The 15,097-nt window shown below is 50.2% G+C and overlaps 1 protein-coding gene across 1 annotated transcript in view; it reads left to right on the top strand.

Moving 5' to 3' along the window:
- Positions 1–994: 994 nt before the first annotated feature.
- Positions 995–15,097, top strand: part of SPTBN4 (spectrin beta, non-erythrocytic 4) — a 78,515-nt gene continuing 64,412 nt past the window's right edge. The window contains exons 1-4 of the mRNA XM_036407984.2: positions 995–1,222; positions 3,241–3,415; positions 13,542–13,693; positions 14,812–14,985. Of these exons, the coding sequence (XP_036263877.1) occupies positions 3,256–3,415; positions 13,542–13,693; positions 14,812–14,985 (486 nt within the window). The 5' untranslated portion in view covers positions 995–1,222; positions 3,241–3,255. The remainder of the gene's footprint in view (positions 1,223–3,240; positions 3,416–13,541; positions 13,694–14,811; positions 14,986–15,097) is intronic.

Here is a 15,097-nt window from a genome sequence, read left to right as displayed (position 1 = left end):
GGCCCAGTGCAGCCCCCGGCGCTCCGGACCCCAGGGGCGGGGCCAGGGGGCGGGGCCAGGGCGTGCCACGCCCCAGGGCTATCGGGGGCCACGCCCCCTCTCCCCTGTCCTGGGGCCTGGAGGTGGGTTGGGACTCACCCTGGGCCCCAGGCCTCCTCAGGGGAGGTGGGGAGGGGGGACAGTGTGGGTGTGCGGGCTGACACGGTGCAATGCGTGTCTTTGTGTCGGTGTGACTGTGTGACTGTGAGTAACCCCAAAGGAGAGATGGTTATGGTGACACCGCTCGCCATCCTGTGTGTGTGACATGCATCACAGTGGGAGACTGTGTGACTCCACCACGTGTGGGGAGCACTGACACTGTTCTGTGTGACCCTGTGGTGACAGTCGGTGCCAGTGGTGGCCTGTGATGCTGCTACATGCGTCCAGGCCACGGGCATGGTGTGAGTGTGCGACACGTGTGGCACGTTATAAGAGTGTGCGCCTGTTAGATGGTGGCAGTGTGACACTGCGTGTGTCCTGTAAGGGTGTGTGACTCTGTGACCCCCTGAGGGTGGGGCTGTGACTGTGGTGATGCTGTGACCTCCTGTGGCGTGGTGTGAGTGTGTGATCGTGCGGGATGTGTGGCCCAGGTGAGTGTGATGAGTCTGAGTGTGTGCAAGGGCATGCAGTCCTGTGTGGTTGTGAAGCTGTGTGTGACTTGAGGATGGAGCACTCTCTGTGATACCCACAGGCGTGTGGGACACTGTGTGGGTGTGCTGTGAATGACACCGCCCGTGGGGGGGGCTACTTCAGTGACATGTGTGACTAGGGTGGGAGCCGAGGTGGGACCCGGGTAGAGCCGGGTGGGCCTGTGAGTTTGCAGGTGTCACCCTGCGTGACCCACATGGGGGGCCCTGGAAGTGGGTGCGGGTGATGTTGGGACGCTGTGGGGGCCCTGTCCGTGTGACTGGCAGTGAGTGGCTGTGGGTGAGGGTGCACCTGTGCCTCACACACCGCGGCGGGGGCGGCGGGGCCGCGGGCGGAGAGGGTCCCGGGGGCGCGCGGGCGCGGCGGCCGCGCGAGCGGGGGAGGCGCGGCGGCGGCGGCGCATGCGGCTCCGGCGGCGGACCGGGCGGGCGAGGCCGAGCGGAGCGGGCGGCGCGGGCCCGGCCGCGGACGCCACCCGGGAGGGCGGTCGGCGCCGGGAGCAGCGGGGACAGCGGCACCGCAACCGCGGGCCCAGGTGAGCACCGCGGGGCGGGGAGCCCCTCCCGACAGCATCCCCCACCTCCCCGCATCCCTCCCCCGCGCACGGCGGGCCTGAGCCTCGGGTCTCCCTGGCGGGGGGAGGCGGAGGGCCGAGGGCAGAGGGAGCCCCCACCTCCCAGCCCAGTGCAGCCCCGCGCCGCGCGTGGGTCTCCCCGGGCCTTGTCCTTCCCAGGCCTCCTCCTCGGAACGGTGCCTGGACTGCAGGGGGAGGCGCGGCCGCTGAGAGGTTAAAGCATCTGCTCCCACCTTCAGCCCTGCACCCGCCAGCCTTGGCCCGGCCACAGGACACTCCCTCCCACCCTCTGCCCTCCACCCTTTCCTTCCCCATTCAATCGCGTCAGGGCCAGGGCTGCTCCAGGACCGCTCCCAGGGGCCTGACTGAGCTCACCAAGTGTAAAGTGCCCCCCATCCCGCAATGGAGAGGATTGTGTTCACTGTTTAACAGGGAGAGAAACTGAGGCCCGGAGAGGCCAAACTGAAAATACTGGGTTAAAGCTACAGCAAGAGTAAAGCAGGACTTGAACTCATTTCTGTCTGATTTGCTGTGTGACCAGGGAGTGAAAATACTTGCAAGGACCATGCTTTGAGGGCTTGTAGGTACTAGCTCCCATGTTCCCTGCATTATTAACCAATCTCATCTCCAAACACCCCTAGGAAATGGGTGCTGTTATAATTACCATTTTACAGATGAACAAAGTGAGGCCAGAGGGGATGTGATTTAGCCAAGGTCACACAGGTGGTAAGCAGCCCTGTGCCAGCTTTCCAGGGAAGAGGGGGAATAACAATGGATTTCGGAGAGTCCGCAAAAGAGACCATCCCCACCACACCCACCGAGATGCAGACCCAGCTTCCCTAAAATCCAGTGGGTTGGCAACTGTCTGAATCTTTTTAGGAGGGAGATGTTGATTTCCTCCCAGTTCCCTCCTTTCTTGTCCTGGCATCAAGCCCGGGGTCCCAGATGGTAGAGGAGAGCATCTGATATGGCCCACCCCCTTGAATTTCATGTGTGCAATCTGGCAGTGTTCTAGGACACGGCTCCAGCCAGGCGACCTGTCAGGGCCAGGGCTGCTCCAGGACCGCTATTGCCACAATAATGCTGCATAAGAAACCGCCCTCAAACTCAGTGTCTTAAAACACCTAAGCATCTATGTAGCCACATAGAGTCTGAGGGAGGTCAGTGACTTGGGTTGGACTCATCTGGATTCTTCACGTGTTGGGTGGGGAGGGGACTGTGGACTGCTGGCTGCTCTTGCTGGTTTGCCTGCACCACCTGGGGCTTTGGCCCTGGACTAGCCTTGCAGTGTGTTTCTCATGGCCATGGTCAAGCTCAAGCAAAAACAAGGTCTCTCAAGTCCTAGGGTCAGAACTCACCTGCACATCCATCTAAATCTGTTCATCAAAGCCGTGTGGCCAAACCCAGAGTGAACGGGGGTGGCATGCCCCTCACTTCGCTCTTCCACCCCCATTGCCACAGTCGAGAACATTGAAGAGTTATAGGACAAAGGGCGTGGCGATCAGGAAGAATTGGAGTTGTTAATGCAATGACCATGGGCAAGTGAATCAGCCCCTCTGTGTCTCAGTTTCCTCCTCTGTATGATAGGCCTAATAATAGCCTATCATACAGAGGGAATTTGTGGGAATTAAATGAGATAATGCACATAAAGTACTGAGTACAGTGCAAGTACTCAATAGATGTTAATTATTATTATTACTGCATTATAGAGTTCTATTGCTAACAGTGTTATCATTCTATCAACATCAACAGTGACAATTTGCCAAGCCCCTACCCTGTGCCAGCTTACCCAGGTGCTTTACCACAGCCCTATGGTGTGGTCAGGGTGAACATTATTGTTATGATTAGTATGTCCACTTTAGAGACAGGGAAACTGAGGACGACAGAGGGGACAGGACGCACAGCCAGGCACCGTTGGAAGTGGGATCTCTGAGCTCAGGCCCTGCTTCCAGCCCTAACCTACCTCTGCCCATCCCCAGGTCTCACCCTCCCCGATGGCACAGGTACCGGGGGAAGTGGACAACATGGAGGGCCTGCCGGCCACTAACAACAACAACCCTGCAGCCCGCTGGGAGAGCCCAGATCGGGGCTGGGAGCGGGAGCAGCCTACGGCCCCCTCACTCTTCGAGTGCTCCCGGATCAAGGCCTTGGCAGGTACCTGGAAGAGGACTGGGCTGGGAGGTCAGAGGGAGGGGGCTGCTGGGTGTTGTCTGTATCCCTCAATATCTGTGTCCTGGATGGCCTGGAGCAGGCGTCCTCAAACTTTTTAAAGTGGGGGCCAGATCATGGTCCCTCAGAGAGCTGGAGGGCCAGACTATATGAACTACTAATTCCTACTGTAACACCTCGGCTGCGCTCACTGCCCAAAAAACCTGGCGGGCCGGATCAGACTCCTCTGCGGGCCGCATGTGGCCCGCGGGCCGTAGTTTGAAGACGCCTGGCCTGGAGGATGGGAAGACAGTTATAGGCACTTAGAACTTGAATCTTTAGACCAGCGCTGTCCAATAGAACTTCCCACAATGATGGGAAAATGTTCTCTGTCTGGGTGTCCAATATACTAAACACCAGTACTTGCGGTTATGAGTGCTTAAAATGTGGCCAGTCCCTCCTGATGAACTGGATTTGTAATTTTAATTGGTTTAGATTTAAATGTGGCTTGTGGCTTTTGTATGTAGCAGTGCAGTCTTAGATCCTTAGGGACATGTACAGTCCCAGAAACGTGGGATTCCTTAGAATCCTGAACTGCTGGACTGCCAGGTTTTAGGACCTCAGAATGTCAGACCCGGAGATGCTTTGAAACCGAGACTTTTAGAAATGGAGGAGACTCTTGTAAACAAATTTTATAGTCACAGACCTTAGGAATTTTAATCATTGGCTTCTTAGGGCCTCAGACCCTTAGAAATCTAAACTCTAATATACATAGAGGGCTATAATCCTAACCCTTTAGAATTTCTGAATGGAAATGTGAATCCTGAGAATGCTGAGATAAATGACCAAACCTTCCTGCTTTAGCACTGAAGCCCTTGGGGACAACTGGGATTGTTGGGCACCTACTTGATGTTTTAGAACAAAATAAACAAAACCCGGAGAATTACAGAGTTATAGAATCTTAGAACCTTAGGCCTGCGGAGTTGTAGACCCTTGAACCTTACGACTGTCTTCACATGGCTTCAGGATCTCAGGAGAGTTTAATCATCAGCCTTAAAACTTTATAAGCAAAGACCCTCAGAGACGGGTAACTTCAAAATTGTAAGCCTTTAAAGTAGGGGTGTCGAACTCAATCAGAGAAGGGGCCAAAATCTAAAATCCAGCCTAAATCGCGGGCCGAATGGTTTACTGAACAGTCATAAACTGTCATTGTGATGGAAACGCAGCGGAGTGCAGTGATGACAGCGCGGTGCGGGCCACATTGAAAGGCCTGGCGGGACGGATTTGGCCCGCGGGCCTTGTGTTTGACACATGTGCTTTAAAGCATTAGACCCTTAGCACCTTTGACCCTTGGGATGTTAATGTCTCAGAAACGTGGACTGTTACACACATAAAATATATATTGTTATAATCATAAAATCTTGAAACCCTAAAGTCAGAATCTTAGAATTTCAGTAACTCAGCATTTGACAATCTTGGGATCTTCAATACTATGATTTTTGGAGCTTTAGAATTAAAATTATGTGGAATAGGATGTCAAACTCTGGGGAAGCAAGTGACATAGATGAGTGAGTGGACTGGGGGCTGTGGTTAGCTAGCAAAAAAATGCCCTGGACACCAGCTCTCCCCATGGGGAAATGCAGGCCCAAAGTTGCTAGCTTTGATGTTTATCTGCAATTTCCCAATTAAAAAGAACTTTGAACCAAATTCAAGCCATGGATTGCCAACTTCCTCTGATATTGGAACCTAGAATGATCTAAACATATTATTCATGAAAACTTAAAATCATACCTTTAGATTATTAGAAGCTTAAAAACGAATCATCTTAGAATTTCAGGACTTATTATTTCATCCACAAAATATTTATTCAGTGCCCACTCTGTGCCTGGCCTCTGTTGGACAATATGAGGGACATAATGGTGACTGAACCAGCTCTGGCCCTGCCCCTACAGGGCTCCCAGTCCAATGGTAGAGTTAGATCTAGCCAGATAGTGATGACCCGGAGGGGTTGGGGCCGGGGTGGGGAGGCACAGGCACAGGGCTGTGAAGGGAAGCCCGGGGGCTGTAGGAGCCCAAATGAGGTGCCTGCTTCAGTCTGGAAAGTCAAAGAATGCTTCTTCCTGGAAGAGGAGATGTACAAACTGAGGCCTAAAGGACAAAGAGTAGTGAATTCTGAGTAGTGAGAGTGCAAGATTATTCCAGACAGAGGGAACAGCATATGCAAGATCTCCAGAAGTTGGAAGCGACTTGAGTGAGGAGGGTTCAGATGGTGAGTAAATGATGATGGAAGAGGAGCCAGTAGGAGCCACATATTGAAGGGTCTTGTAGGCCCCAGTGAAGGGTGTGAGGACACCAGGGAGCAGTGGTAAGGTTTTAAGCAGAGGTGGAATGTGGTAACATGAAGATCAAGGACCTTTCAAATCTTAGGATCATTGGCTCACAGAACATCAGGGCTGGGCCTCCGACAGCATCTAGTCTAGAGAAATGTAGAGGTCCCCTTTAAGAAAAAATATTTCTCATACACTTCCTGTGTCTACTTAAATTATTGTAACTGTAGTTTCTTAAATGCACACAGACACATAATTCTGTTTCTATCTCTTATGCTTACAGTTCTCTACAACTAAAACACATGATATCAGACTCCACACCCAAACCACAAAACCAGTTACATACACATTCACAGTAACTTGGTGACACTACTGTCCTGTGAAATGCTAATGTGACCTTGACTCTAGGATACATTTTCATCTGCATCCCTTTGCCTGCTTCTCTCATAGTTTTTCTCTATTCAAACTAAGGCCAAACCTTTGAGCAGAGTCCTCCATAACATGCATGGCATGAAGACATTCAAGAAATTGTCTGAAATGAGGACATCTGTAACAGTGTCAATAATAAAAATAAATTTTAAAAGAAAGCAAAACATTGTCTGGACCTGTTGCTCAGAGAGTTCCCTTCATCACTCTCCACTGTCGTTGAGGCCCCTCTCCTCTTTATCATTCATTTACTCTCTTTTATTCCCATATCTCCCACCAAGGCCTTCTCCCAGAGGCGACCATTCTAATAATTTTTAAAAATATATATATTTTATTGCTGATTTCAGAGAGGAAGGGAGAGGGAGAGAGAGATAGAAACATCAAGGATGAGAGAGAATCCTTGATTGTCTGCCTCCTGCATGCCCCACACTGGGGATTGAGCCCACAACCCGAGCATGTGCCCTGACCAGGAATCAAATGGTGACCTCCTGGTTCATAGGTTGACTCTCAATCACTGAGCCATGCTGGCTGGACCCATTCTAATAGTTTTTAATGCACATCCTTTCCTTCGCATGTGGAAGATCTTTCAAAATGTGCATGGCTAATTAGTGTGTGTGTAGACATATATTTTAACTCTTTGTTAAAGTATGGCATGCACACAGAAAGGCTGATCAGTCACGAGTGTCCAGCATTTCCACAAACGAGCACCCTCTTGTAACCAGCCGGCAGATAAGGATGCAGAATATGACAGCCCAGACAAGCCCCATGCTGGCCACCTCTCTATCACTGCAGCTCAAGAATAAATTCTGTCCTCACTTCTGGCAGTGCACATGCCTTTTGCTAGTTTTTGAGCTCCATATAAACGAATCATGCAGCATGCACTGTTTTGTGTCTGGCTTCAACCCCTCAGCACTCTGCTTGTAAGATCCATCCACTTCTGCCTGTACATGTAGGCGCTCCTTCATCGTTGTGCAGTGTCCCACAGTGCGACTAAGCCGTAGCCTATCCAATGACCTGTGGATGAGCGTTTGGGTTGCTTTTTGGTTAGGGTTCTCACAAACCAGACTGTTGCAAACTAGCAATTGCTAGTATTACAGGTAAAGCTATTGCTGCTTCAAACTTCCTAGGACGTGTTTTTGGTGGGCACATGCTCTCATGTCTGGATGGCTTAGACCCACACGGAGTGACATTGTTGGATCCTAGGATAGGTGTATATCTAACTTTGGTGCAAACATTGCCAGTTTGTAGCATTTTACATTCCCCTCAACAGTGTATGAGTATACAACCCACCACACCTTGCTATGGTCACTCTTTAATTTCAGCCATTCCGGCAGCTGTGCGTTCTAGTGTGGCTTTAATTTGGATTTTACTGATGACTAATCACAACTAATGAGGAAGAACACCTTTCCATGTGTTTACTGACGATTTGGATAGCCTGGGAAGTGCCTATTTTCCTGCCTTTTTCTGACTGCTTTTCAGGAGTTCGTAAATATTCTGGGGCCACGTCCTTTGCCATATGTATGTATTGTGAATATCTTCTCCCTTCTCTGTGGCTCGTCTTTTCACTTGCTAAATAGTGCCTTTTGATAAACAGAACTTTTTAACTTACATGTTTAATAATTATCTTCTGTATGGCTAACATTTTATGTCTTCTTTAAGAAATATTTGCCTACTCTAAGACCATGAAGATATTATTTGATGTTTTCTTCCAAAAGCCTTGTTGTATTCCCTTCACATTTAGATTTATAACCCAAAGGAAATGTATTATTCTTGTGTACAGTGTGTTGGGGGCAGGTCCCCCTGTCTGCATGGATATCCAATTGACTCAGCTCCACTTATTGAAAAGACTTTCCTTTCCCTCCTGAACTTCGATGTCACTTTGTCAATCAACCTGGGAGCCCATGTGTATGGGTTTGTGGGTGCAGGTTTGCTGACTGACCCAAATTTTGTCATATTCTAGACTGCATTTTTTTTGCATGATTTTCTCATTCAGCTTTGTCTTAAGACTCATTCATGTGGCTCTGTGTGCATCTAATCTGTTGCTTCTCACTGGTGCATGGAGTCCTTGGTGCATATTTGACCCATCCCTTCCTCCGTGGTCTCCAGCCACCCCATCCCCACATAGCACTTCATTGAACATCTTTCTGTATGCTATGAGCCAGTGTGAGAAAAGTTTTGGGGACACACAGGGGAAAGAATTGCCGGGTCATGGGAGTGTCCATAGTTTAATGGGACTGGTTGTTTTCAGAATGGATGCCCCAGTCTGTAACGCACACCAGCAGATATGAGAATTATGATGGCCCACATTTCCACCAATACTTGGTATTCTCCAGCTTCCTAATTATTTCCAGACTAATATCAAAACATACCACATATGTATTAAGTCTCTCTGTATCCTTTCTCCTTAACCAGTAATGGATAGAGGAGTTCTCCCTCTGCTCCAGGGAAGTGTCAGTGTATTAAAGAGATGAATAAATTGAAGCCTCATTCTAAGGAAATGTATCTCACTTGTGATTGGTGATTGACACAGTGGAGAAGAGCGTAGGAATGGTAACTCAATGTGAGCACATGGCAGAGGTAGGACAATTGTGATCTGGCTCAGAGTCTTGACAGCCCAAAGGTACCCGTGCCAGCTAGATCCTGGCAAGAAGCAATGGCCCCTCAAAGGGATAAAACAGGAGAGTTTAATGAAGGGCCATTTACGGAGGTGTGGTCAGTGGAGACCCCAGGGGCTGGGTCTCGGCAGGCAGTGGTGAGATGGAGAGAGACCTCTCCAGGAGGAGCAGGGGATGCAGGAGAGGAGCCGGCACCGCCAGAAGCTGGTCATACAGGGAGGGAATGCCTTTCTTGGCCTTTCTTCTCTCCTCTCATCTGCTGTCCAAATCCAACAGAACGTCTGAGGCCTTTGAGGGCTGGGCACCCACTCACACAGTCCGCACAGAGCAGGTGCAGGAAAGTGGCGGGGACACTGGCAGGGCAATGGGAGACACCTGCACGCTAGCCAAACACATGGCCTGGTGGCAAACATTCCGTGTCATCTTAGTTGGCAGTGCCCTGGGGACATGTTTGGTTTCACCCCCACTGCGTTTTATAAAAACGCAAATTGGGCAACATTTAAAAACAGGGAGTTTTTGTCTTTAAAAAATACAGATTTTTGGCTCCTCATGATGTCACATGGTATGGCAGCACTGGGCCACCATCTTTAAGACTCCAGACAAGGGGCCGCGTGGCCACCGAACCCTTTGAGGAGGGCCTCGTTTTCCCATTTCAGATCTGCCTGGTCCCCACGGGCATTTCAGTTCTGGACACGCCAGCTCAGCTCCATGGTAATAAGAGTGTAATCACAAAACCGAACTCTCACTGCGTGGTCCTTTATGAAGTCACCACCCAGGTGGTCCAGGATGTGTTCCTATTAATTTTCTTTATTTTGTCAAATGACAAAATAAAAAATCTTCTCTTGGATCCTTGTCCTCCAAGCATGAGTCCCCAAACACCCAGGGTCCCCAGGACCCACAAAGGAACCCTGATCTTTTCCAAACCCGGCATTTGCAAAAGGGAATTTGGAGGCCCAGAGAGGAGCAATGACCTCTGGAAGCCACAGCTGGTCATAGGGCAGGCTGAATCCAGTGCCACATTCTGGCATCACTCCGGGGATGCACTGAAGTTCCCTTTTGGCATCAGCATCGGCCAAATCTGCTGGGGCCTAGGCATCAGCGTTCAAAAGCAGAATAATCAAACACCCACATCTGCGTCTTTTCTGTCCTCACTTCCTCATATGTGATCTTAAAAGGCTAAGCTGCTGTAACAAAGAGGCCCACACAACACAGTGGCTTAAAGGAGTTAGAAGCTCCTTTCCCCCTCCTGCATCGTCCCTGGGTGAGCAGTGCGCTGGCCGAGAGCGTGTTCCAGGCAGCCAGTGTGGGTCCCCAGTTCCTTCTTCCACTCTGCTCTCTGGGCCTTGGTGTTGAAGCCTGTGGGAGTCAGAGGAAGAGGGATGAAGGTCAGGCAGCAGTTTCCTTCTTTGATAAAACTTCAAGTTATGAAATTATTATAGATTCACAGAAAGTAGCAAAGGGAGCGCAGATGATAAAAAGACAAATAACCCAATTAAAAATGGGCAAAGCTTTGCATGGATATTTCTTCAAAGGAATACAAATGGCCAACAAGTATGTGAAAAGATGCTCAACATCATTGATCATTGGGGAAGTGCCAATCAAAACCATATTGAGGCACCATTTCATACCCACTAGGAGGGCAACAACGACAACAACAACAACAATAAAACCTAGGCAATAACAAGCCATGGTGAGGATGTGAGGAAACTGGAACCCTCGTACACTGCAGGTGGGAATGTATTAATATAATGGCGCAGGCACTTTGGAAAATGGTTTGGCAGTTCCTCAAAAGAGTGAAGGTAATGAATAACAAATACTTAACTATCAACAAGTGAATCTAAAAACCAAGGAAATAAAAAAAAATCTGATGAACAATATTAACTGTTGAATATAATAGAATCAGAGGTATGGAAGGGGAGTGAACTGACGATTCTTGGGGGAAAGGGGAGAGGGGGATGTGGGAAGAGACTGAACATAAACTGTGCACCTATGGATGAGGACAATGGGGGGTGGGGAAAGGGCAGAGGGTGGGGTGGGAACCTGGTGGAGGAGAGCAACTGGGGGGGGGGGGGGAAGAAAGGAACATTTGTAATAATATGAACAATAAAAATGTATTAAAAAGAAAAAAGAAAAAGAGTGAAGGTAGATTACGCAGCCAGTCCACTCCCAGGTATGTACTCAAGATAAACTGAAAACGTGCCCACAGGAAACTTGCACCTGAATGTTCATAGCAGCATTAGTCATCATCACCAAAGAGTGGAAACAACCCTGTCCCAAACTGAGGAATACATAAGTAAAATGTAGTATACCCACACACGTATGATTATTTGGCCTGAAAGAGGAATAAAGTATTAATACATGTGACAACATCAACAAACCTTGAAAACATTATGCTCAGTAAAAGAAGCCAGACACACAAAAGACCATCTATTGTGTGGTTCCATTTATATAACGTGTCCAGAACAGAGAAAATGGATTAGTGGTACCTAGTGCTGAGAGAAGGGTGAATGGGCAGTGACTGCTAATGGTTACAGGGTCTCTTCCTGGGGTGTTGAAAATATTCTGATATTAGACAGTGGTGATGGTTGCACAACTTTGTGAATATGCTAAAAACCACACTTTAAAGTTACACTTTAAAAGAGTGAATTTTAGCCGAAACCAGTTTGGCTCAATGGATAGAGCGTCGGCTTGGGAACTGAAAGGTCTCGGGTTCGATTCCGGTCAAGGGCATGTACCTTGGTTGCGGGCATATCCCCAGTAGGGGGTGTGCAAGAGGCAGCTGATCAATGACTCTCTCATCAATGTTTCTAACTCTCTCTCTCCCTTCCTCTCTGTACAAAATCAATAAAATATATATATTTTTAAAAAACATATTCTTAAAAATAAATAAATAAATAAATAACAGAGTGAATTTTATAATATGTGTAGCTCATACTAACGCAGTTATTTAAGGAGTAAGACTCCTAAATCCTTTCTTTGTAAGCACAAGAGGCAGAAGTTGCACACATTCTCCCCCTCCCCTCCCATTGTTAGTGTCATCTGAGTGTAAATGGATCAGGAGGCCTTGCTAAAATTCAATGTCAAAGTTTTATTCAAGGATCTTAAGACTTGCAATTCTGGCAACACTACTAGGACCCAGTGATCCAAAGGAAAGAGGAAAGTTGAGTAAAAGGTACATTCTTTTTTTTTTTTTTAATATATTTTATTGATTTTGTACAGAGAAGAAAGGAGAGAGACAGAGAGTTAGAAACATCGATGAGAGATAGACATCGATCAGCTGCCTCTTGCACACCCCCTACTGGGAACATGCCCGCAACCAAGGTACATGCCTTTGACCGGAATCACGGGACCTTTCAGTCCCCAAGCCAACGCTCTATCCATTGAGCCAAACCGGTCTTGGCAAAAGGTACATTCTTGAGGAAAGTCAGTCCTGCCTTCCTAGCTTCTGGATTGGTCTGAGCAGGTGACCTTCCAGGGATCAAGTGTCTGGACGCATGAACATTCCCCCCTAAGTTCTTCTTATGAGCATTCTTTCCTAAATTCTTTGGAAGGTTCTCTATCGGACTTATGTCTATTTCTAGGCATTGATGCACAATTGAAAAGTTCCAAAGTTAAGTCCTCAGGCTAAAGTAAAATAAAATCTGTTCTCATGTTTCAGCCCATCCTAATTTAAGTAATGCTGCTAGCTTGGCTATGAAGACTCCATTTTGTTTCTTCACTCTTTCCTCAGTAGTCGCCCTCCTATTCCTCACCCTAAGGATGTGGGATATGCAGCCTGGAGCTGGCAATGCAGTTGCTAGGGAGTGGCAGGCGGGTTCCTGCCCTCAGGGAGCTTTCAGAGTAGCATAGCCCTTCCTCTTCATTCCCCATAGCCCATCAGTTGCCAGGTTTTACTTTTTCATCTCTAAATAACTCCAATATGCCCTCTTCTCCCATTCCCACAGTTCCGCCCTCCTCCAGCTTTGACCTCTCTCTCCTGAGTCCCTTCCCCAGTCACCTCCCTGGTCTCCTGGCTGCCATTCTTGTCCTCTCTGACCACCTACCCCCCACCACCACCACCTCCAGAGAGCAGCCTGAGATATTCCTCATCTTGTCCCTCCCCCAGGGGCACCTCCATGGCGCCCTAGTATATTACTGTGCCCCAACTTCCCTGAGCTCTGTGACAGAGGACACTGCCTTCTTCAGAGCCTAGGACAGTGGGGACACATGGCAGATGCTCAGATATTTATTGAACGAATGAACAGAGCCAGCTGGGATAGACAACAGAGAAGGCTTGTTGTGGATGTGATATCTCAGGAAAGCTTTACACATATTTTTATTGATTTCAGAGAGGAAGGGAGAGGGAGAGAGAGACAGAAACATCAATGCTGAGCGAGAATCACTGATCAGCTGCCTCCTGCATGCCCCAGACTGGGGATCCGAGTCCACAACCAGGACACGTGCCCTGACCAGGAATGGAACCGTGACCTCCTGCTTCATAGGTCAATGCTCAACCACTGAGCCAGGCGGGCTGGGCTTTTAAAAAATATATATATATTTTTATTTATTTCAGAGGAAGGGAGAGGGATTTCAGGAAAACTTGAAAAGACAAAGGCTGTCTTCAGGTGGGCAGCAGAGAGAGGGGAAGGAGGCCCAGGCAGGAGGAGCTGGCAAAGACCTTATCGTTTTCGAGAGCTGGGCCTGGACAGTGGGCGGAGGGGCCCTGGGTGAAGCTGGAAGGGGAGTTCCTGGGGAGACTGGGGCTCATCAGAGCCTGTCCTTCAGATGAGCGGGAAGCCGTGCAGAAGAAAACTTTCACCAAGTGGGTGAACTCTCACCTCGCCCGCGCCGGCTGCCACATCGGGGACCTCTATGCCGACCTCCGGGACGGCTTCGTGCTCACGAGACTCCTGGAAGTGCTGTCCGGGGAGCAGCTGGTGAGGGGGCCGGGAGCTGGGGGCTGGGGGTGGGCGCTGGCCTGGGTCTCTGGCTGGGCTAGGGCTGCGGCCTGCCTGAGGGATGGTGGAGCTCCAGGAAGGTGCAGGCTGGTGAGGGGCCTGAGCCGGGCGGCGGGGCTGTGGCTCAGGGGCCGGGCTTGATTGTGGGGCACCTGCAGGCGTGTCTTGGAGCGGAGGGTTCTGGTGAAGGTGAAGGCGGTGGTTGGGGGGCCTGGGCCTGGGCCTGGGTGGGGCTCTGGTGGAACGGGCAGTGCAGCAGCAGGGGCAATGGCTATAACACAGCAGGACTCTGTTGAGGGGTCTGTGGATGAGAGTGTGGCTGCCCTGGGAAGGGGATGCTTTGGTCGGGGGAGTCGGGGGGCCCCACAGAACTCTTGTATGAGTGCGGCTTGGTGTGTGGGTTGCGGTTGTATTTCTGGGCTTGGACGGGGCTTCCGAAGGATGGGTTCTGATAGAGCTAGAGATCATTCCAGGCCAGAGCCTGGAGCTCCAAGTCCTGAGGGGCATGGCTATAGGACAGAAACAAATGCCTTCGGAAGGAAAGGAGCTATAAACTAGGGAGAGTCTGGGTGGGGCGGGGCTTCACAGGAATGGGGGGGCCTCCAGCGGGTGCGGAAAGGGTGTGGCTGTGGAACCAGAGGCCAAACGTGGAGGACAGTGTGGACGGACAGTAAGGCTATCTCTGTTGGGCGGTAGTCCGATGGGCGGGCTACAGGCCGGGCGGAGGTCAGCGTTAGGAAGTGTGGTTATCAGCTGGGAGGTGTAGCTTTGGTAGAAGGGGGACCGGGACTGGAATCAGCCAGGGAGGGAACTGGCTCTTGAAAGGGTCTGGCTGTGGGAAGGAGAGGAATTCTTTTTTTAAAAAACTTTATTGTTGAAAGTATCACAGATGTCCCCTCCCTCCCTTCTTCCCCCACTGACCAGGGGAGGGGTTCTTTAGGACCGGGTCTTTGGTCTTCGATGCGGCCGACGGAGGTGGTCTGGGCCTGGGTATCCAAGGTGTGACTCTGGGGCTGACATGCTGGAGAGGTGGGGCCGGGGGCAGGGGTGCTAGGTCTGGTCCTCCATCTCCCAATGCTCCCCATCCCCCGCCCTAGCCACGGCCCACACGCGGCCGCATGAGGATCCACTCGCTGGAGAACGTGGACAAGGCCCTGCAGTTCCTGAAGGAGCAGCGCGTGCACCTGGAGAACGTGGGCTCGCACGACATCGTGGACGGCAACCACCGGCTGACCCTGGGCCTGGTCTGGACCATCATCCTGCGCTTCCAGGTGATCCCCTAGTGTCCCCTGCTCAGCCGGCCCCTCAGGTGGGGCCTTCGGAGGGCGTCCCCCATCCACTCAACCATTCATTCATTCATTCATTCACTCCAAAATATTCTAA

Source organism: Pipistrellus kuhlii, unplaced genomic scaffold (assembly GCF_014108245.1).
Source record: "Pipistrellus kuhlii isolate mPipKuh1 unplaced genomic scaffold, mPipKuh1.p scaffold_m20_p_38, whole genome shotgun sequence".
In the NCBI taxonomy this organism is placed as follows: domain Eukaryota; kingdom Metazoa; phylum Chordata; class Mammalia; order Chiroptera; family Vespertilionidae; genus Pipistrellus; species Pipistrellus kuhlii.
The sequence above is the reverse complement of the archived record's forward strand: the minus strand, read 5'-3'. Positions and strand labels throughout refer to the sequence as shown.